The sequence below is a fragment of the Micropterus dolomieu genome, linkage group LG02, assembly GCF_021292245.1.
Source record: "Micropterus dolomieu isolate WLL.071019.BEF.003 ecotype Adirondacks linkage group LG02, ASM2129224v1, whole genome shotgun sequence".
Classification (NCBI taxonomy): Eukaryota; Metazoa; Chordata; class Actinopteri; order Centrarchiformes; family Centrarchidae; genus Micropterus; species Micropterus dolomieu.
The window spans coordinates 17,864,129-17,886,525 of record NC_060151.1 but is presented as its reverse complement, the minus strand read 5'-3'; the positions used below and the strand labels follow the sequence as shown (position 1 = coordinate 17,886,525).

The 22,397-nt window shown below is 40.7% G+C and overlaps 1 protein-coding gene across 2 annotated transcripts in view; it reads left to right on the top strand.

Moving 5' to 3' along the window:
- The window catches only part of LOC123957023 (mitochondrial import inner membrane translocase subunit tim16-like), a 112,868-nt gene that overhangs the window by 15,386 nt on the left and 75,085 nt on the right, over positions 1 to 22,397 (top strand). For both annotated transcript variants that reach the window (XM_046029650.1, XM_046029628.1), the window contains exons 8-9: positions 18,341 to 18,424; positions 19,015 to 19,097. In XM_046029650.1, the coding sequence (XP_045885606.1) occupies positions 18,341 to 18,424; positions 19,015 to 19,097 (167 nt within the window). The remainder of the gene's footprint in view (positions 1 to 18,340; positions 18,425 to 19,014; positions 19,098 to 22,397) is intronic.

The following is a 22,397-nucleotide window of genomic DNA, read 5'->3' as shown; positions in this document are numbered from 1 at the left end:
TGGACTCTGGCAGGCAGCACAATGAAGCTCTTTGACTGTTGCAGAAGAGTTTAGTTTGTATCACAGATGTAGACCCAGAGGGAGAGCCATGAAGGAGAAACATTCAGGGATGGCGTGAAATGGAAGAACTTACTTTAGGTGTTTTCGCCTCTATATTCTGTTGCTTCGATGCTGTTTTGCCTTTTCCTGTATTCGCATGTGTAACTCTGTGTACAAGAAATGGGAGGTATAAGCTGAACTGCCTGTAGAATGTTTTCTTCTGCTTGGACAGGTGTCACTGTCCCATTTTTTTTATAGTTGTGTATTAGAGCTAGGGTTGGGTGTTGTTTCAATTTTATCCTTTCCGATTCTACTTATCGAATCTCTATTCTGATTCCTTCACCTTTTTTAAATATAAAAGGTGGATGTCGGCTCATCTGTGTTTTGTACCTGAGTGTGAGACGTTGCTACCCTTAACGTTGTTTCTGCGTCATTGTAGCTGGGAGACCGCAATACATTGAACATGGTGTTCCTTAAGATTCACGCCGTTTTGAAGTAAATGCTTCTTCATATTGGAGCTGCTCCCTCCCTTGCACGAAATATCTTTAGTGCAGGTGTTGCATTTTGCTGTGTTGCTGTCTTAGTTTTGCTAAAAAAAGATAAGCATTTTGCTGCGGTCCACCATAGTCAAGGAATTTGAACAGATGTACTTTCTTCTCGCATGGTTTGTTGATGCACTGTGTAACAAATGACGTTAGGTCGGCATAGCAGCAACTTTTATGGACTGTAAAATGCTTAAACCGGGAACGTGACTGAAACACGCAAGAAGTTAGGTACCGATAAGCTGAGTCGAAGTGCACATATCTTATCAAATCCACGGTTCTTGGAAGAACTGCTAACCCACTATTAAACTATTGTGCTTACTGTGTCGTCTTTTGCTCTATTTCATGGTATTTGTCATAGTGTTGGATTTCTCCAGAATCGCTTACTCCCCCTTTCAAGTTATAGTGTTTTTGTTTTATTTCATTTGTGATTTTCTAAGTAGTAGTAAATAATAACTGAAGTTCAAGTAGGGCTGGACGATATGGCCAAAAATGTTATCATGATAAAAAGTTTCATATCTTTTGTTATTGATAATTATCGTGATAAGTATCAAATCGTTATTTCTTTCGAGTTTAAAGGCAAATTTTTGCTCCTGAGTGAAAGTTGAAGAAACCTGATGATTAACTGTGGTTTAAACTCTTCTTTATGATCAACACTTGAGGCCAAACAGTGGATCTCTTCACAAATCTGAGGTAGAACATTCAAAACATGATAAAATCTTTAACAAACAAACAACAAAATTAAGTAAAGGCTTCTTTCAGTCCTTTTTCCTGAACAAAATAAACATCTTAAAAGAATTAAGTACTAATTTGTGTATAGTTGAAGTGATTGAACATTTGTTATATTGTTATTGAAAAAATTATATTGTGATATTTATTGTTATTTTTATTGAGCCCTAAGTACAAGTGAGGTTTGTTGTTCAAAACTATTATGTTTACTGTTATGTTCATGATAAGTTTATTGTTCAAATGTTAAATCCATCCACATCAAAATGACTATTTATTCAGTCAGTTATATCAGTCAAATATATTTTTATCTGATTTGTATTATTTTAGAATATTTTTATTGTTAACTGCCTCAAAATCCCAATCTGTATCAGATTCTGTTGTTGTATCAATCTGTATGATTAATTGATTAGCTGATGATGAAAAGTTTATATCTCTGTAAACTGAATATCTTTGGTTTTCAGACTGTTACTTGAACAAAACAGTCTGAATATGTCACTTTGGGTAATACATTATTTATTTGAAAATGAAATAATAAGATGCAGACGAATCCATAATGAAAATAATAAATGTTGCAGGCCTGCAAATGTGCACCAGAGCAGTCTCTTAGGTTTGAGCTACAAGTTGAGGAGGGCAAGTTCAAAGACATGTTTATTCTTCACGGTTCAAAAGAGTATTATATGAAATGTTAATCAGGTGTCGATACACATGTGGAAATTCCTATCTCAGTCCCAAAAATGCTTAGTATTGTGTTGTACCAACAAATTATTCCTTCTCACAGTATGTCAGCGCTTGCCAGAGAATGAGATTTTGATACTTCCCGCAGAAAGAAGCTTGTTTAGAGTTTGGAGAATGTCAAATACTAACACCACGGGGATACGGAGTCAGCATTGTGAAATGTGAAATATAATGTCTTTAAAGAATGGGAACTCATTCCAAGAATATGTCAAAGCCTTACTCAGTTCTGAGCACCACATTCCAGCTACACAAGCTGCATAACTTGACCTAAAACCAAGCCAAAAATGCTTTTGTGTCTTAAAAACTATTCACTTATATAGCCAATATATATATGCTTGTTGGCTGGAACATGACCTTTCGTGATTACATGTGATTTAACAGCCAGCCTCTCACACACTGTTTCTGCATGTGCAGCGTGGCTGTTAAAGATGTGTTAAACATCAAATCCTGTTTCCAAATGTAAACATGACATAGCAGGAAATATTCCTCTGTAAACACAGCGGTGTTCTGCTCATAACATTCTTACCTCCCCAGTGAATATGTGTTGGCATAAAGCACTCAGTTTAACACACAGTAGTGCAAGATAAAGTATAAACGTATTTTTACAAATATTGACAGTGGCGACTGGGAGACACATTTTTTGTTTTTATTTTCTTCCTAGCAACACCATGACGACCTCACATCCTCCCCTTCTTCAAGAATTCTCAGGTCTTTAAATAATAAAAAGATACCTGGCAGGAAATATGTCTTTAACTGTTCAAAGGTCAAGCTGCCAATTAGCAGGCTGATCCCCGTCTAACCGATGCAATCCCTGTGACCTTTGACCTTCTAATGGCTGATAATAATGTACCTTTATGTCACCTCTTATTAACCAGAGCATGACTTGACATCTCAACCTTCGTTATGCTGCATCAAAATGCATTTATTCGTGTGTTAAAATACCTCAGATGAGTTCATTTCTGCCGTGTCTCCCACCCCATTGTCTCACTCAAATGTTTTCCCTTTCTTATGTACTCGCCCTCTTTTCTAATCATGACCATGCATGGTGCCTTGTGCCAGTACCGTTCTCCATCGGACCCTGCTGAGTTCACGACCTGGTAATAGCCGGTGGTTAACTCAGCCCAGATGCCGTGGCCCCCTTCTTTTTCTTCTGTCTTTCTTCTCCTCTCTCAGCTCCTTGTGCTACTGGCCGCCTCACTGCCAGTGTTAGTTATAGTTTGAGGGACTCTGGCTGAGCTGAAAAGGAGTCTTTCCTAATGAGGGTACAGGATTTCTGCTATCCTGGACAGCTCAGCAAAACAGTGGCATAAAATCTGGATATTCCATTGCCGCACTGGATGGAGTGGCACTTGATGATTGATGCATCAGTGCTTAGTTTTTATGACTTAACTCCTCTACGTGCTTCTTTTCATTGTAAACGAAGAGATAATCTCAATACTGGTTTGGTTTGGTGTAATATTTGAATTACGTTTTGTTTGTCTGGGTATAAACCGAAGGATGAGTTAATGACGGTTGGTCAGCCTGGTTGCTGGAAAGGGAGCTAAGAGGGGTCAAGAAGTGCAGGGTCCAAAGATATATGGCATTTGGAGAAATAGGTTTGAAGTTTGAAGGGGTTTTAGCTGCTTTCGCAAATTAACAGAGTTTGTCTTTGTGTGTGCAAGTGTTTGTGGGTGTTTGCTCTCTGGGTAGCACTGAAGTATTTTTTTTGGGGGGGGGGTAAAGGGGTAAGAGTGGGTGCCAGCTGGCAGCGACGGAGCTCTTTGCTCACATGTGTGAGCTGTTTGTGAGCGGAGGCCTCATTAGTGTGCTGGCTGCTCTGGGACGCTTAGTTTCCAACTAATTAAGGCCATACACACGCATGTGGCTGACACCTGGAGCCAAAAATGGATGACGATGAGCTCTTTCTCCCAGTGCAAGATTCATTATCATGGAAATTAGCTTTGGTTAGTCTTCTTCAGCTGTCACTCATACTTTGTCTGAATCTTACTGCATTTTCTCAGATTTTAGGGACGAGAAGCTGGGAGATTAAGCTAAGAAGGAAGATTCAGTAATGTAATAATCATTGTTACTGGGTAAATGAGATCAGTTCACATGGGAATCACTTGTTTCGGGAACTCGATGGGAAGTGTCTGTCATTTTTGAATAGGAGACAAAGCTTCTTGATTGATTTAAAATAAGAAATTAATCATAAAATTGACATCAGCGCAGTCTCAGCATCTCACAGCTCCCATGTGACTTCACCTCAGTTTACCCTTTTTATCTTTACTTTGCTTTTCAGGAAGCACAATGTGGCTTTAATCACCCTCTGCATTGCTACGCTTATACTATCCCATTTTATTTAAAACAGCAAATTGTTTCTCTGTCTTTGCTTTAAACTTGGCCAAAGTCTGTCGCTCCTGGAGGTATTACAAGAACAGGGAGAATTCTGCCTTTTTACAGCTAGAACTGCAGAATGAGGTGTGAATTTATTTGTTATTAGTCTTCTCTGCCCAGTGTTGTTTTGCGAATGATCAATTACTGTGGGTTATTTGTTAAGTGTGCAGTTTTAGGGCATGCAAGTAGCTGAAGGCAGCAGGCGCTGTTTGTGTGTGACTGGATATTTGTCCTCAGTGTAAGGATTGGGTGCATAAAAGACCTAATGCTTATATTAATGTATATAGAGATATATACTATCATAAACATGAGTAAAAGACACACTTTTTGTCTCATAGAGACTGTACGTTGAACTTGACTGAACAGAATAGCAGAAGATGTGTAAAGCCTCCCCTGGAAGTTTCAATAATGCAAGTTATTTTTATTATTATTAGAAATTGACTGATGAGATCTACATATACAGTTGGCCCCAAAAGGACAAGACCAGAGACACCGTAGAGACCAACCTCAGAGAGCCCAGAGGGAAATGAAGTGCAGTCTGGGCTCCATCCGTGGCTAGGCTAGCTGACCTTAGTTTGACCAACCGCTGGTGCTATTTAAATTACTGCATCATGGTCAGCCAGTGCACTTCAAAACCGGTGTTTTATCCATGTGCTAGCTTAATCATACTGGTGGTTAGCTAAGAGGTCAGACTGTGGTGCTGCATGCAAGAGGTGAGAGTTGTAAAAACGACAGCCTGGTAAAGTCACCCTGTACTTTTCTCAAGTAGACAGCTAACGGAGAAACGCAACCAGTTCTGGGATCAGGAGATGAAGGGGTGGGGGGGGAGCCATGTGCGTCCATCTGGTTGCAGGCATATTGTGTAGGCGTTGCCCAGATTGTAAAATTCTGTCTGAAATTGATTACTGAAAATCATTTATTGGCTATACATCACCTGTTATTTATCAAATACTTTTAGGGGAGGCTGTGGCTTAGGAGGTAGAGTGGGTTGGCTGGTAATCGGAAGGTCGGCCATTCAGTCCCCGGCTCCCCCAGGTTGTATGTGACTGATGAATGCAGATGTAGTGTAAAAGCGCTTTGAGTGGTCGAAAAGGCGCTATACAAATACGGAGCATTTACATTTTATTGGTATGAGTTTCCATTATTTCAGCAGTCTTCTGTAATTATGAGGAATAGCCCAACCACTTTGCCATTTTCAAAACTTTAATCCATTTATCCATCATACCCTTGTTGAATGTAACGTCTCATTATGCTGTGAGAAAATACAATAGTTTTATATGGTTATTATATAATTAGAGATAATTGGCTAAATAACAGAAAAGTTTAAGTTGAGTAACAGCAAAGGGCTATTTCACTAAAATCTGACAAATCATAAATCATTGGTGAATGAGAAAATGTGTGTAAACACTGCTGATATGATAATCATATTAAACATGCATTAAATAATATCAATCAAGTTCAATATGGGAAATATTTTTTATTTTATTTTTATTTTACCACCATGACTGTTTTTCCCCATTACATAATCTCAGTTAACTGACCAAAATTAAATACATTGACTCATCAGTCATTCATGAGCGGTGCTAACGTACACATTTGTGTGTATTTTATGAAAATATTTATGAAAGTAAATGCGATGTGTGTTTTAAGCAAAGCAGAATGTCTGGATCTGGTGTGGTGAAGTCGGGCAGTGGTGTCCCAATGTTTGCGGCTATCCAGAGGATCTTTTTACTCAATATATGCAGCGGTGAAAGCAGCAGAACACAAAGATTCAAAGGTCCAATTTAGACAGCACCATGAAAGTAATTGCCTTTGTAGTGTCTCCCAGGGGTTGTTTTAGAAGAATGCACTGTACCCTAGCGCAGCTGCCGTATACCACAGGTTAGGCGAATGGGACACAGGTGTGCATACCTGTATTGTTGCTGAATGTTTTTCTTCTCGGAGGCCAAAGAAAATGTTGAGCGGTGTTCATTATGAACACCGCTCAACAAGGGAAACAGTTCCCCAGTTAGAGCTCAGGGGAAACAGGCCCCCTATGCTCACAGTTTCTGTGAGCATAGGGGGCCTTGAAATCTGGCTCCCACATGTCTTATAAATGCCGGATCCTTTTCCAACAAAAGCAAACGTAGGTCATCTTTTACTAATTGAACTGCTTAAGACAACAGGTTCTGCTACAATTTGTGGTTCCCAATGCAAGAGCTAAGTAGAAGTTCTCCCTGAGTGAAGCTGTTGAGTATTGGGGTAAAGTTAGCATTGGAGCCTGGAGCAGTGTGAGCAGTGGCAGGAGACATTTGTTATTTGTTAGTGTTATGAATATGAGGTACTTAATCAAGTTGTCCGTCAGCTTGCCCGTACTCTGCTGCTGCGCATAGAGTATGCCAGGGGTCAACACTTGGGCTGTGGGCATTGAAATGATACCCAGTGTATAGAAAGATACAAACCTTAGCTTTGGCTAGCATGTTACACACTTGATCTCATTGCACATTTATGTCCCCTTAGGCCAACACCTGTTGCTGTAATTAGAATGTAATTATAATCTTGTATAAACTATATACTTGTTTAAAATTAAACTTGTTTTTCTGCTATTCATTGAAGAATTCTACTTTGATATGAATTATTTCTTGAGTCCTTGAAGTTGATGCAGGAATGTTTCAATATCACTCTTTGATTAGAGCAAACAAATAGATTGAGAAAGGATTGTAAAACAAAGGAAGAGTGTCCAGTATTTGAACAGAGTAAAGGATTAAATGGTTGTACACAAATGACATGAACATGTCATGCCTTGCACACATGTGCCTCCCGAGTCAATCCGCCTGTGCTCAATTCATGAGTCTATGCATATGCGTGGGGGTACTTTGAAGATGTGAAGCCTGTATGATGTGGTTTCAGAGAGGGAGTAAAGCCAGCCAGCTGTATCCATGGCAGCTATGAAAGAGCTGCAAAGGACAACAGGCACTGGATGGGCTGGGTCCGGCTACAGGGATTGAGGAGCTTCATGGTCTCTCCAACAGTGTGGGCATGATTAGTTGTGTGTTGTGTGCTTCTGCTCTGTCTAACTCTTCATAAGAAACCCTTCCGAAGAATCATCTCTCTGTGTTTTTTTTCACGGAGCAGGTCTGGCGTGCAGATTCTCATCAGCCCCGGGTGTCGGAGGTCTTGCTGTCGTCAGCAGCATCATTCCTTCCTCTGTCATTAGTGCCCTGTCCTGCCCCGTGGATCTCTGTTTGGATTTAAAGGACCAAGCCACTAAGTGCATCTGTAGAATATTCATCGCTTGAATCCCAACCACAGTAACCATCAAAAACCCAGGAGATCACCAAACATGAACTTGAAATCTCCTCTGGCTCTCTAGTGCTTCTTTTGGACTAAAAAGCATATTCGGGCAATTCAGTGGTCTCGTTAATCATGTTACTTCCAGGAACTGATTACTTCTGTATGGTGCTCTGATCCAAGACCAGCCCCTGCGACCTTGGGTAGTTTTCCTAGAGGGAGGACCCTGCCAGTAGGCACAGTGCAGTTGGTGCAGTTGGTGCACTTGGGGGGGGGGGGGCCTGCGGGGACCGCAGAGAGGGTTGACCACAGCCCAAGCTGGCACCATTGTCTGGCTGGATCCCTTACTGTGGCCACACGGCCCAATTAGCAACGTGGCTCAATAATCACAGCCTTTTTACCACTTCAGTGTTTCATTTCACTTAGCAGGGCAGTTAAACTGATTTGTTCGCCTAGCCTGGACCAAAAATCACAATGCAAGTCTGCCTTATTACACCCAAAACCTAATTATGAAAAATATTAAGGAGAACTCTGAGTTGAGTTCGGAAAACATTTTATGACATCCTGATGTATGAGTCGTGACTCTAGTAATAATATTCGACAACACCATGGAATTAAGGGATTATTTACTTCCCATAATTCCATTTTTACACCACTAGTTTAGCTGGCCCTTTTTCTGGATGCTTTGGAAGTCTGAAAATACATCAGTCAGTTATGCTTGGACAGATGACCTCTTCCTGCCTGTCGTCATCCAAAACAAGCAAATTAAAAAACAAGTGATTTCTCGCTAGATCTGCTGAGTGAATGATTGTGAGTGGATAGAATGCAACCTGCACTGCCTCAGGCTGGGTAATGGCTTTTACACCTGCCCCCCCCCCCAAGATTCCTCAACAAATGTGCAAGCTGGATAAGATTACTTCTTCAGTACTGAATAGCCATTGGCTGGACATACAGTACTTGCAATGTTTGATATTTATTTTTTGACTTTACCTGTGTCCCCTCCATGGATCATTGTCACCTGACACATCTCCTGGTTCACATAATTGTTTAGATTATCTGGAAAGTGTATGAATTTAAATGCTGATGGAACAGAGACTGCAGCAAACAAATCACTGCAGCTGCAGTGAAGGTATGGTAACGTAGTGCCAGCTCTTGAAAGCCTACACTGGTGAGAAAACAGGGCCCTCCTGCTCTGCGGCTACCAGAGCGCTTGTACATACAACGTCCATTTTTCCTGCCTGTATTTTCATCCACTCATGGACAAATCTCACATCATCAAAAAACCCACATCTTATACTCAGTGCAGCCCTGATTCATCTTTCTAACCTATGCTGTGGCTCTCTTAATCTCTGTATCTTTTTCTTTTGACATTCTCTTTCTTTTTACTTTTCTCATCCACTATCCAAAAGGGAACTGATCTCCACTTTCCATCTACCCTATTTTCCCTCCTTGATTTATCTTTCCATGGGGTAGAATGATTCCTAGGGCCAGTATATTTTCCTCCACTCTGAAAACACAGGGTGACGTTTTTGTGGCGGGCAGTCGGTGGCGATCAGTCTCTCAAGAAGTCTCTATGGTGCACAGAAGCTGAGCCCGCTCCAGTTGGCCAGAAACATGTAATTACTGATGCAAAGGACTAATTCATGATCTTGTTATCGAGTTTTTGGTGTGGAGTTGAAACAATTAGTTAGATAAATCGAGTAGTTGATTGACAGAAAATTAATAGGGAATATATATATACAGTATTTTGATTAATTGTTCAAGAAAAAAAATGCAAAAAAAAATCTTTGGTTCTCAACTGTAAAGATTTGTTTTCTTTTTTTAGTCTTATGTGATAGTATCTGAAATCTTTGGGTTTTGGACTGTCCTATAAAACAAGACATTTGAAGATGTCACCGAGGACCCAGTTTATAGACCAAACGACTGATTTAGAAAACAATCTGTTTTGTCAGTTGCAGCCCTATTTAGGTATATGCGAATATATAGACTTTATTTATGGGTAAAATGTTGCTTTCAGATCTGTTATGATTTAATTTCTTCTGAAGTCAAAAGTGAAACTGTAACAGCATTCCTGATAGCATTGCACCTGTCACTTTAATATGAAAGAAACATATGATACATAGGACATGTAGCATTTAGGGTATAGGATAAATTTGAGGAAATTCCCCTCTGATCCCCCTAAGATTAATGTGCCTTTTGTGTAAAGAAAAGGGTCCAGTATTCCCTCTTTCTTCTCTATCCATCTCTGTGTCTTGCCTTTATCCCTCCACGCTTGTTCCTATTGAGGCTAAGAGTGTAGGGTTTAAAAAAGAAAATAAATCCAAACAACTGACTTAGAGGGAAAAAAAACTACTTCTGGATATCCCATTCTAGCTGGATGCTATATTTAACTGGGGATCAGTCCAGTTCGTATCACGAGTCCCTCCCCAAGGGCTGCAGGTCTTGCCTGGTGTCAGTAGAGTAGACTTGGCCCCATAGATCTGCTCATTGTCCTGTTGGCTCACATCTCAGCTAGTTTTTACTGCACAGTGCTTTTCACTTGCTGACACAAAGGAAATGAGACAGAGGAAAGAATGACTGCAGGCAAGACAGATATGAAAAATGGATGATGGCAGGAACAGTCTGTGAGAGGTGACTCAGTAAAAGTCATACTTAGCTGAAATTTGAAGCTACGAATTAGTAATTAGATATTTATATTTGAATTCTTCTACTAAAAGAATTGTTTGGAAGCTGACATGCTTGCCCATCCTGAGTTCAAGATGTATGACCCTCGTGTGTCAGTGGGGTGCTATTACAGCTGCACCTAAGGATTTATTCTGTTGTCATTTCCTTATATTACTCTCTCTGCCCAGGTTCTGATCTTGCACATTAATTTTTAAATTCAGGAAGGGAGACAGCAGAGGTAGGAAAGGAATGGGGGAAAAAATAAGAGAACAGCTTGTGGCTTCAGGACTTTTTGGAGAAATGAGTGAAATGTAAGATGGTTCCAATTAATGGGGGGAAAAAGTGGGAGTAGGCGAGAGGAAATGAAAGAATAAAATGGCTGGTTTGATTTCCATCTTCTACCCCTCAGTTGTCTTCTTCTCTCTCTCCCATTCTGTCCTATATATAGAAGCCCGCCTGCTTCTGTAAAGTCAGAGTTAAATTCAAGATTGTGAATCCTGACTCAGAAACACAACTTAAATGGCCCATGTAGACAGAACAGGATGAACAAAACCCAGTAATTACTGAAAAGACTAATTAGCCATAGATGAAAAGACTGAGAGGGAGTCTGTTTCAGGGGTGATGAAAGCTGCAAGGCAACAGTTATTGATTAGAGGAGGGGAAATTAAAGGAAAGGAATGAAGATTCTGTGAGAGTGGAAAGACAGAGAGAGGGGAAAACGAGGAGCAGGTTGAAGAGATGAGTGGATGCAGCTGGGGCTTTGTATGGTGCAGTGTTGTCTATTACACTCTACACAGCAAATCAGGGACAAGAACTGTTGAAGAAGCAGCATATGGACTCCTTTTTTTGCCATAAACTCGAGTTACAGTAAGGCGGGGACACAATACGGAGAAAAAATAATGAATATTTACCATTAAATGTTGAGTCTTGCAACTTTTTAAAGTTTTTAAATGTAACAAGACTTTTTTTTTAGTCTCTGTTGGATTAGTTTGATATTTTGGGAAATATGCTTATTAGCCTATTAGCTCATTAGATGAGAAGATCGTTGCCACTCATGTCTGTGTGATAAATGAAGCTACAGCCAGCAGCCGGTTAGCTTTGCTTAGCATAAAGACTCTGTATGTCATTTTACACTTTTTTATATGAATTAAATGTATAACATGTTAATTAGTGAGCTTTAGTGGTGCTGGAAGGTGGATTTTGTTACCTTAGGACAGAGCCAGGCTAGCTGTTTTCCCCTATTTCCAGTTTTTATACCAAGGTTTAGCTCCATATTTAAGAGACTTATGTGAGAGTGGTATCCATCCATTCTCTTAACTCAGTGGTTCACAAACTTTTTCACATCATGGATCCCTAAACTGACACAAATTAGACCAGGGACCCCCATTTGATAAGATTTTGTCCCAGGATCGCCCATCGGATAGGATATTGGCTTTTAGATGTTTTATTCCAGAAAGTGTATGAAGTCCTTTACCAAAATAGTTATGCATTCAGTTACTATGTTAGTTATGGATGGAATTATAGTGAAAATTAAAGCTGCAAGCAGCGTTGGGCGGGCCCTCCCCCTTGTAGTGCGTCTGTGTGTGAGCCGGCTTCGTTAAAAGTCACTTCCTGTTGCCAGCAGGTGGCGCTATGACTGTGGGTGAATGTCGGAATGTACATGTGTTCAGGGCGGGACTCTCATCCTACATGTACACTTTGGTCCAGATGTCAGCATGTACACTGAAGTTACGACAACTTCCTGTTTCATGGCGAATCATCGACGCCACAGACACGCCCATTGACGAAAACTCGCAAATAGCACAACTTTTCATCGTCAATGCCTTTAGAAGGCACAGCAGAAATTTGACGTCGATCCGACTAAATCCCTAGGAGGAGTTCGTTAAAGTACGGAGTGTGTAAATCATCCAAAATTGGCCGTAAAATTCAAAATGGCCGACTTCCTGTTGACTTTAGGGTATGGGTTCTTGAGGCTTTTTTGTGCGTCTTGATATGATACATGTCCCCAGAAAATTTTGTACATGTAGGTTGAACGTGAACGAGGGGATAATCTTTTCCAATTTTCTAGGTGGCGCTAGCGAGTCATTTTGCCATGCCCATGCGTGAAACCCATAAAATACGAAATTTTTGTTAGCAAATTTTGGTGAGTTTTCGAGTATGTTTAGGCCCCGTCAATGGAGCCTACTTTGCAGGAAAAAAAAAAATATATATATATATATATATATATATATATATATATATATATATATATATATCTTAGCAAATTCAATAGGGACCTCACACGGTCGTGCTTGGGCCCTAATAAATGATTCCCCTTTTTGCTGGGGACCCCCTGGAACCCCCTCAAGGACCACTGGGTGTCCCCGGACCCCACTTTGAGAACCACTGCTCTAACGCTTGGCAAGAAAGCAAATAAGCTTGTTTCCCAAAATGCACCAGCTACACAAGAAAAACTGTCTAACCTGAGTGCCTGCTATTTTGATCATTTATAGAAAAGCAAGGCTACAACTGTGAAATAAGAAATGAGTTGAAAATTTCAGAGCAGGAGTTATATGATTGACAATTATCATCTCTAATTTCTGCACCACTGGCACTCATTGTTGAATACTTACACCCCTATTGAGCTGATACACAGAGAGACGCAAAGACAGGCAGCAAAAGAGTCAGTGAGAGAGACAGAGGGAGGTGCAGAGATTGGTATAGTTCCCATATGTGCATACAGACACCTGATATTCGTCCCGGTGCGTGAATCAACATTCTCTGTGAGTGACACAGATGTGCACTCCGTCTGTTGAAATTTAGAAGTAAAATAGGTGGGGGAGCAGGACAGAAGGATACAGAGTGATCCTCGTTTGTTTATATTGGGAGAGGATATTTAATAGACCTATAAAACCATAATTGGCCAGACTGCTGACTGGCACTTTCCTGTGTCTGCATCTCTGTCAGCAAAGTGTTTAACCGTAATGTAAACCCTGCCTGGTGTCATTTGAGCTTGATTTGCATTATCACAGCCAGCAACGCTTTCATCCTCTCTTTTTATTCTTCTTGAGGGTTCCCCCTTTATAGTTATTAGACCTAGTTCATTACTCTAACTGTTTAGCAATCTTGATGCAGACACCTGGGTTTGTAATGTTCTACTTCCTTTATTGTTTGTCACTCAAACAGGTGTAACTGATTCTTTACACCTTCTGAGTCATGAACCATTTCTCTTTTCTCTCTGTCCTTCTGTGTGAATTCCTTCAGCTTGGATCCTTTGCTGCTAAGGCAAACATTTGTTTTTCTTTTTTCTCTTTCTCCCTCCCCCTATTCTCTTCTCCTCATTTTCAAGTGTGTCATGATCGATTTCTAGCATGTCGGTAAGGTTCAGCCGCGAGGAGGGGGGATCTAGTTCAATGGGATTTGAGTTATATTTATAACTGCAGAGGAGAGATACTGTTTGGCAACATTTATATACACACATAGAAGGTCCAGATGTTGTGTCCTCTGGCTGCCTCGGGGTGTTAGTGGTAATGTAGCTCTCTAACGGCTGTGTTACGCTTCCTTAAGCTGAAACACTGTTTATTGGGAAAAGGTGAGCGGAGGCCCAGCACAAACCCCTAATCCTCAATTGCACTTGTATCGCTCCAGCTTCCAAGCCCCGATGACAACTTCGTTAAAAGGCTCAAAACTGCACATGCCTTCATCTCTGGGTGAAGGATGACATCACAACGGTATGATCTATGGAGCATGTGTAGCCATCTGCCGTGTAGGACGTCAGGCTGCTTTATTTGCCTTCAGTCCTGGAGCTGGTAGGCTCAGGCAGCGTAGTGAAGGCCTGAGGGATGCTGTAATGGTAAAACTAAGCCTTTTTACTCCATAGCCGGTTCACAGAAAGGTGATATATTTTCAAAGTGTTTAAAATTTGATCCTCTGAAGGAGAAATTTGTCCTCTTGTTCTCCCCACTTCATCAATAGGTCTAAAGGCAGGACATCAATGGGTGCATTTTGAAGCTTCTCATAAATTCTAATTGCCTTTTTTAGCCATGCTAGTGGCATGGCTCAAGGGATGACAATGTTGGTCTGTTAGTCCACCACTTTGGTATAGACCGAAATATCTCATCAACTATTGGATTAATTGCCGTGACATTTTGTACAGACATTTAAGGTGCCCAGAATCTGGTGATCCCCTGCCACCAGCAGGCTGACATGTCTTGACATCTGTTGGATGAATTGCCATGAAATGTGGTGCAGATATCCATGGTGCTCAGAGGATTAAGCATGATTCCTTAACTTTTTGTTGAGTTTATAGTTGAGGTTTGAAATATCTCAACAACTATTGGACAGATTGTCATGAAGTGTGCTACAGACATTTATGTTCCCCTGAGAATGAATTCTAATGACTTTGGTGACAGATTTTTAAATGTCTAATTTCGGATCGATCAACTATGCTAACTTGTTCACAATAAAGTACAACGATAGCTGGAATAAAGTTAGACACATATTTTCTGAACTCACCCGGTAGTTCAACTTTCTCACTTTCTTTACTCCAAGCAATGTCCAGTATTGTCAGGTTTTTTATATAAATATGAAGTCGTAGTCCAGCTGAGCTCTGGGTGCCAACCAACGGTAAGAGCAACAGTGGAACCGGAAATGCACGGAAGCTTGCTGCTGAGAAGCTCGAGTGAAGATAAATCAATGCTGTAATCACAAAAACTGACGTAAAAAGCTAATTTCATAAAAGCAGCTAACTCTGAGTTCCTCCTGCAGGTAAACGGCGTAATTGTCAGAGCATAATCCCGACCGACTACGGGTGTCCAAAAGCTGCAGCGCTGCTCCCGGCTCTTTCTTCTACACTTCCCTGTACTTTAGCAGCTCTCTGTCAGTCTGGATTCACTTTCAGTGTGAACACAGCACCTGTGATCTGGTGAACACACTCATCTGGTGCTCAGCAGTAGATCAGCATGACTGAATATGGCAAGAAAAGTGATGATGCAGAATATGTGCTGTTTACTCTTGCATGTCACAATAAGAATCTCATGCTGTTAGCCAGAAATATGACTCAGACACCATATGTGGCTCCTAAAAGCAGTTCCAGTGTTAACCAGACCCTGAACTCAACTTGTTCCTAGTTTGGTCAGAGTGCCATCTCTGCATTGTCTTGCCCCTGGAAGGAAATCAGCCAGTGGTGCCAGTAATAAACAGCCATATGGCAATTAATTCTCTCTGTGTGTTTATAACACGCTGGTTTTAGCCTCTCTCCTTCCTTTGCTCTTTTCTGATCTATTGCTTTTTTGGAGGTCTTAGTTTACTCTGGACCTCTCCTGTACGTCTGGGGTATTTTTCAACTGACTCCTTTGCAAGGACTTATCTAGGCAAATATGAGTTCAGATACCTGCATGAGGCATACGGGCTGACTGCGGGCTGAATAATGATCTCCAGTCACGACTTAAGTGTTTATTCAACCCAGGACTTATTATCAACTCTGTCAGTGCTTTGGTAGTGTAACTTTAGAAATGTGTTTGAAAGCCTGGTCAGTAGAGTGTTTTCTAATCCCTTTTAGTGGATAAAGCTATTTGGGAGCACACCAGGAGCCAGAAAACATCTGTATTGCATACAGATGGTGTCAGATAAAACACTGGTATGGACAAAGACACATCATCCCTGAGAGAGGTGCACAAGTACACATCTGCACATTTCCCTTTAAAAATTGTTATTTGATGTCGGCATGTGCTCTCAACATATGTAACAATGTCAAGTCCCCTTATAGCTGTGAACAATAAATTTTGTTTGAACCACCAGTGTGGCCTATAAGCACACGTTCAACTGACTGCTTGTGATTTATAGTTTGTTCCACTTCACTGACAGGGATGGTTCCAGCACACGAGTCTTGGCCGAAAAAGTCAAACATTTTGGGAAAAAATCTTGTTGTTTTTTTTAAACCTTCCAACTCAACATTTTGATTTATATCAATTTAATTTTATGTATCCAGTAAAGAGAGGTATGTGGTACGTTGCCTTGCATAGCTTAAAGAATAGGCTTATTTGCTTTTTTTCCTGAAAGTTAGATAAGAAGATTGATACCACTGTCATATCTGTTTGTTGTGTATGGAGAAAGAGCCAGTAGGTGATTAGCTTAGCTTAACATGAAGACTGGAAGCAGGGGAAACATCTTGTCTGACTCTCTCCAAAGTTCAAAAATCCGCCTACCAACGTCTCTAAAGCTCAGTAATATAAATGTTGTATCTTGTTTTACAAACAGAAATCTAAAAATCAAGGTGGAAGGATAAACTGCTGTTTGTCTGCTGCTGAGTCACTGCCCCGAGTGGCTGCTGATCAAGAAATTAATCACCCTAAAATAACTGCCTCATTTCTAAATATCTGTCTTTTAAACATTGATGCTAACAAGATGCAATTACAGCCCTCTCATGGGCAAGGGAGTGAACTGTTTTTTTTTTTTTTAAATTCCTTTTCATTGAAATCAATAAAACAAACTTCAGTTCCATAGACTAAAATTGACCCCCCTATCCTCATTGTTCTTCTGTCCCCAGAACTCCTGCTTCACCTGGAGCAAACTAACATAGTGTGTCATTTATTGTCCACATGTACTGGACTAAGAAGCACCCTGCAGAGGATTTGTGAAGAGCAAGCATCAATGAAATGTTTTCTTTAGACTGTTTAAAGAAATTTAAATGACCAGACCCTTTATGTCTCCCTGTCAGCAGTCTCAAACCACCAGGCCAGGCATGTGGCGAGAGTGATGTCAGAAGGCAGAGAAAGGAAGTGGGGTTTGAGTTAGATGATAGATGTGTGCGTCCCTTTATGTGCACATGTGCTTCTCAAACTCGATTTTAATATTTCTGTGTTCATCCCTAATTGTCCAACTGTCAGCTTCAGCTGTAGATTTGGCAAGTGCCCCTTGGACACAAACATAGTTCATGGAGGTTGTGCAGTGCAGAGCCCTGTTACCCTGTAACCTACCCGGTGATCAGGAGTGCAGCATAGCAACAAGTTCTCCCCATTTGTTTTTTTACAATTTTTTATCTGTGGCAGTTTAACAGTGACACAAGAATGAGGCGGAACACTCTATAGAGAGGTTGTGAGGGTTAAGCCTTAGAAAATAAGCCTCTGTATTCTTGCCATACACATAACTTCCAGACATGCTCCTCAGGGTTAGTATGGCCATAAAAATGACAACAGTAATTTGGGGAGACACAGTGGACTGAGGGGCTAAAGGCTCCTGTTCCATGGAAACCTCATTGCTATCCTTCATGCCTGAAAGCTCAGTGTTACTCTTTGTCGGCTTTGAGATGTTACAACTAGTTGGGACCTGACAGATAAGCTCTAAATAGCATGGTGTTGGGTCTTTTTAAAGCCCTGTTTACTTAGGAACCACACTTTTAATAGTTGATTGTGTCTTTTGTCCTCACCTTCACAATTACAGTACATATGTGGCTTGATTCAATAGCAGCACAGTGTTGAGTACACTGTGTATACAAAATCCAGCACAGTGTACTCACTTACATGCCCCCTTCCACTTGCCTCTTGCTCCTCTTTTGCATTTGTACTTGAAGACCTCCCATCAAAACCCAGCATGGCAGTGCTGTTTTGACACATATTCTGCATGGAAACGTAACAAAGTCTCTGTACTGTGAACACACAGAAGCAGTGTCACAGTTTGGTAATATAAGCTGTGCTCGGAGCAGAAGTCACATTGTCCGCTACATCAATAACAATAACAAGCACTCCTTTCAAGTCCTGTTCGGTCCAGCCACAGTCATCTGTCAGAGGCACAGGGTAACAGTCCTGTCTCTGTCACATTACTCTTCCTCGCAAATCATTCACTCATCACCCCCTTGTTATCTTGAACTATACCTCAACATTATGTTTAAAGTTTGGGTTCATCATAATGACACTGACTTAAAGAAGTCAGGATCAAGTATCCAAGTAAGGTGTATAAAATTTGTCTTATTTTGTCGTCCGATTGAAAACATTGCGTTGTTTGTCCCACAGAGTGCCAAGAGCCTTCAGAGCAACAAGGATTCAAGGATCCTGTGGGCCAAAGACGACCTTTTACTCACCACCGGCTTTGATATGGTGAGAAACTATAGCTATATCAATTGACCAGGAGTCTGGGTTTCTAATGTGTGTTATTTAATATAATTAAAGTATGTGTTGGGGTTTGACCTGTATGAGTTTTTGAGGAATGACACAGATTGCAGTATCTTGGAACTGAAGTTGGTTTTGCCAATATTTATTGTTAAATGTGAATATTATGTTATAACAAGAATGCAATAAAATGGCAATTCCTTTTTCAATTAAATATGACTCGCATACACAGCCGATTTAAATAAAATTGATCAACATCAGCTTGTTAATGATCACATTTGAGGCAGACAGTAAATACTAATTAATGTTTTTAAAGAGCAATGCAATATTTTAACATGTTTTGGCTATTGAGTTGTTGGTATTAGTTGCTGTCTCTCCATTTGCTGAAAGCTAACAATATTTACTTTCAAAATAGACAAACACCAACATGTGACATTCCAAAAATAACAATCGGGGGCCAGTATAATGAATAACGTATTGGTGTAACCCTTGTGTCTTTGTATTTAGATCTGCTGGTATGGAGCTTTGTGTTTACCTGTGTTTACAGTACTTAACTTCTCATGCTGTTGTGTGTGTAGATGCGTGGTCGGGAGGTGAGGCTCTGGGACAGCAGAAAGCTGAGCTCTTCGCTCAGCTCGGTGTCACTCGGAACTTCAAACAGGTGAGCAAAGCATCAGTGTGCAACCACTGACCCCCATAACTGACACAGTCATGACCATGTTGCATACTTAGCATACAGTATCTGTGTGTGGTATGTGGATATTTGTGTGTGGCATTCAGAAATATGGAATGATGTATGGAGTGCCTCCGCACATTGTGAAGCTTTCTTGCGGCTGTATGGCTGGACGGGCATGCAGACCTCCCAGAGCTCTGACACCATCTCTCCACATTCCTGCCATTTCCTGGGACAGAGCCACACACAGAGACTCCTATACTCTTTCTCACTATGAAGGGTCAGTCAACAGCAGTAGTCACATCGACACTTCTCCCTTCAGTTCACTGCTTTCTGCTCCTGACCGTCTCCAGTCGTTTTTTTTATTTTTCCAAACACGGCTGCAGAGGTCCGGAGGAGAGCGGGAGCGTGGCCAGGCTCTACAGAGGAGGGGAATGGAAGGATGGAGGAAAAAAGGGAACAGAGAGGGCGGGAGTAAAGGTTCCTTTGTCAGGTCCAACTCATGCATTTTGGTACTATTATAAACAGGTTGGCTGGTCAAGTCATTCCAAACTAGAGCATACTGGACTTGCAATTCAGCATACTATGTTGGATTAAGTACATTTATTATCATTATTATTACTGTAAAAAAAAGGTAGCTGTTCAGAGCACTCCGAGGTGTGCGTTTGTGTTGCCTCTCTGTGAAAAGACTATGGCAGCACACACTCCATGTCAGCTCTTTGGCACGGGTATTAGAGAGTCTGTATCCATGTTTGGTTGCAGCAAGGAAAGTGACAATTTACAATGTAAATGTATGTAAATAGTATGAACAGTTTTTTTTTTTATTTGCACAAGACTACCATAGGCAAGAGGTCTCTGTGTAATATCATTGATTTTTCCTTCCCTGTGGAATCTGTGTGTGTGTGAGACGTTTAGGAGTCGACACAGCGGGTTCAAAAAATAATAACCTCCACGCTTCCTCCTCCCTCTGGCTTTGTGCTCACCACTCATCTCCATTTCCCCCGCTTCCTCTTTCATTTGAATGAGACAAATAGTTGCCTGTCTGAGGGCCTCTTTGGAATCCATCACATTGTTCTGTGCCTGCATATTTTTCATGGATATCAAGGATATCTGATGGAAGTGATGGCACCAAAGCAAACATGTTTTTTTTTTTTGTGATAGTCATGCTAGATGTATGTAAAAATCCCCACAGGACACTTTGATATAGAGCTAATCAGGAACTGGGTGTCTGCTGAAACCACAGAAGATGGTGTTAATTAGTTAATTTTATTGGAAGGTTTGTCTCCGTGGTGTCTCTGCTCGTAGACAGAGGAATGTTGAAGTTTACTCAGAGTCTGTAGCCGCTGTTTTGTGGGTGTGATGATGGCGCAACTTGAGAAGAGAATGTACCAGCAATGTGAGGATTTTGACCGAATTGTCCTGCTCATCTGGTGACAAGCTGTTACGTGTTCCTGATGCCTTCTTATTCAGCCACTGTCTGGTTTTCTAGGTGTCTGTCCGCACTTTCATAAATCAGCAGAAGAGCACACCATATTGGATTTATTAAATACATTAGCATTGAATTTGAGTTGGTTTCCTGTATTTTGATACTGGTTAATTTAAAATACTGTGATTTTTGAACATAATTGCTTGGGTGTGTGTAGTATGTCCTGTATTAAATCACTTTAATCATTTGCCTGGGTTGGTGTGTCAGAGAGGTATCACTCTCAAGGCCACATCCCCTCCAGATGCCTGCAGTCCAGCACTGATATAAAGCAGCTACACAATCAAATAACAGATTTTGCCTTTTACTATCATTCTGGCTTTTCCCCTTCTTTCTAATTTCTCACATCTTCACATCTTTACACCTCAATCCCCAACTCAAATTTTTCCCCCTAAATTTCTCTGTTGAGCCTGAAGGATCTCTCTTAAAATGTCTCAAAATACATAAACTTTTGTTTTTATCTTTCCAACAAAACAGCTATATAGACTTCATGTTTATGAACAGCTTCATATATACAGTACAGTGGAAAAATGCTGTAAAGTCAGAAAGCTTTCAAATGTTACTTATATTATCAATTAACTAAATGCTAATCGAATAAAATGAAGAAAAATCAAATCAATATTTGTTGTGACCCCCTTTCCCTTCTAAACAGCATCAATTCTTCTAGGTATACTTGCACATAGTTGTTTTTAACTCGGCAGGTAGGTTGTCCCACATCTTGGAGAACTACCCACAGTTCTTCTGTGGGTTTAGGCAGTTGCTTCTCTCTCTACATGTAATCCCAGACAGATTCGATGTTGAGATCAGGGTGCTGTTTGCCTTCTGCTGCGGCCGAATATTAAAAAGACTCATCAGTCCAGAGCTGCCATTTTTTTCACCCCAGTTCCTGTGTTTTTATGCATAAGTGAGTCACTTGGTCTTGTTTCCATGTCGGAGGTATTTTTTTTTTCGGCACAAGTCTTCCATGAATGCCACTTCTGACCAGATGTTTGCGGACAGTTGGGTGTACCAGGGTTCCACTAGTTTCTGTTTTCATTCCAAGTTAATGATTGTGTTTCAACCTACATATTGAATTGGTGATCATTAGCACCAGCTTGGTGTAATTGTTTAATCACATACCTGACGGTATCCCTACAAAATCCCTGACTTTGTGCAAGTATACCTAGAAGAATTGATGCTGTTTTGAAGGCAATCATTATTCGGTGTGACCACCTCACACCGAATATTGATTTGATATAGATTTGTCTTCTATTCTTTCACTTTGTGTTTTGTTAATTGATAAATATAATGTATGAACATGTCTATTTTTGAAAGCATTCTTACTTGACAGTGTTTTTCCACACCTGCCTAAAACATTTGCACAGTACTGTACCATCTCATCCCTCTCCTCACATTACCCTCTTTATCCTTCATCCGCCTCCTTCCAGCTTCTTGCGCTGTTTAAAAGTAGCTGCAGCATCTGAGATTTTGACAAGCAGCTATAACAGGCCGAGACTCCATTCTTGTCTGTTAATAATCTCCACAGTGGGAAACATCCGCTATACTGTCAAGAACAAACAAGGCTTCAGGAGTTAAATTGGGGTGAAAACTTCTTATTCAGTCAAATGCATCTAAGAGCTGGCCAAACACTTGTAAAGCTAAATAGCCCCTAGATGTAGTCTGATAACAGAAATGGCTGGCCTGTTTTTAAGTAATATGCAAGGTCAAAATGTTCATTATTACTGGCTGTTTACTCAGTCTTACTGTATCTTTTTTATCAATGTCAGCTAGGGGATAGAGGCTCGTGTCTGGGCCTCCTTCCACTC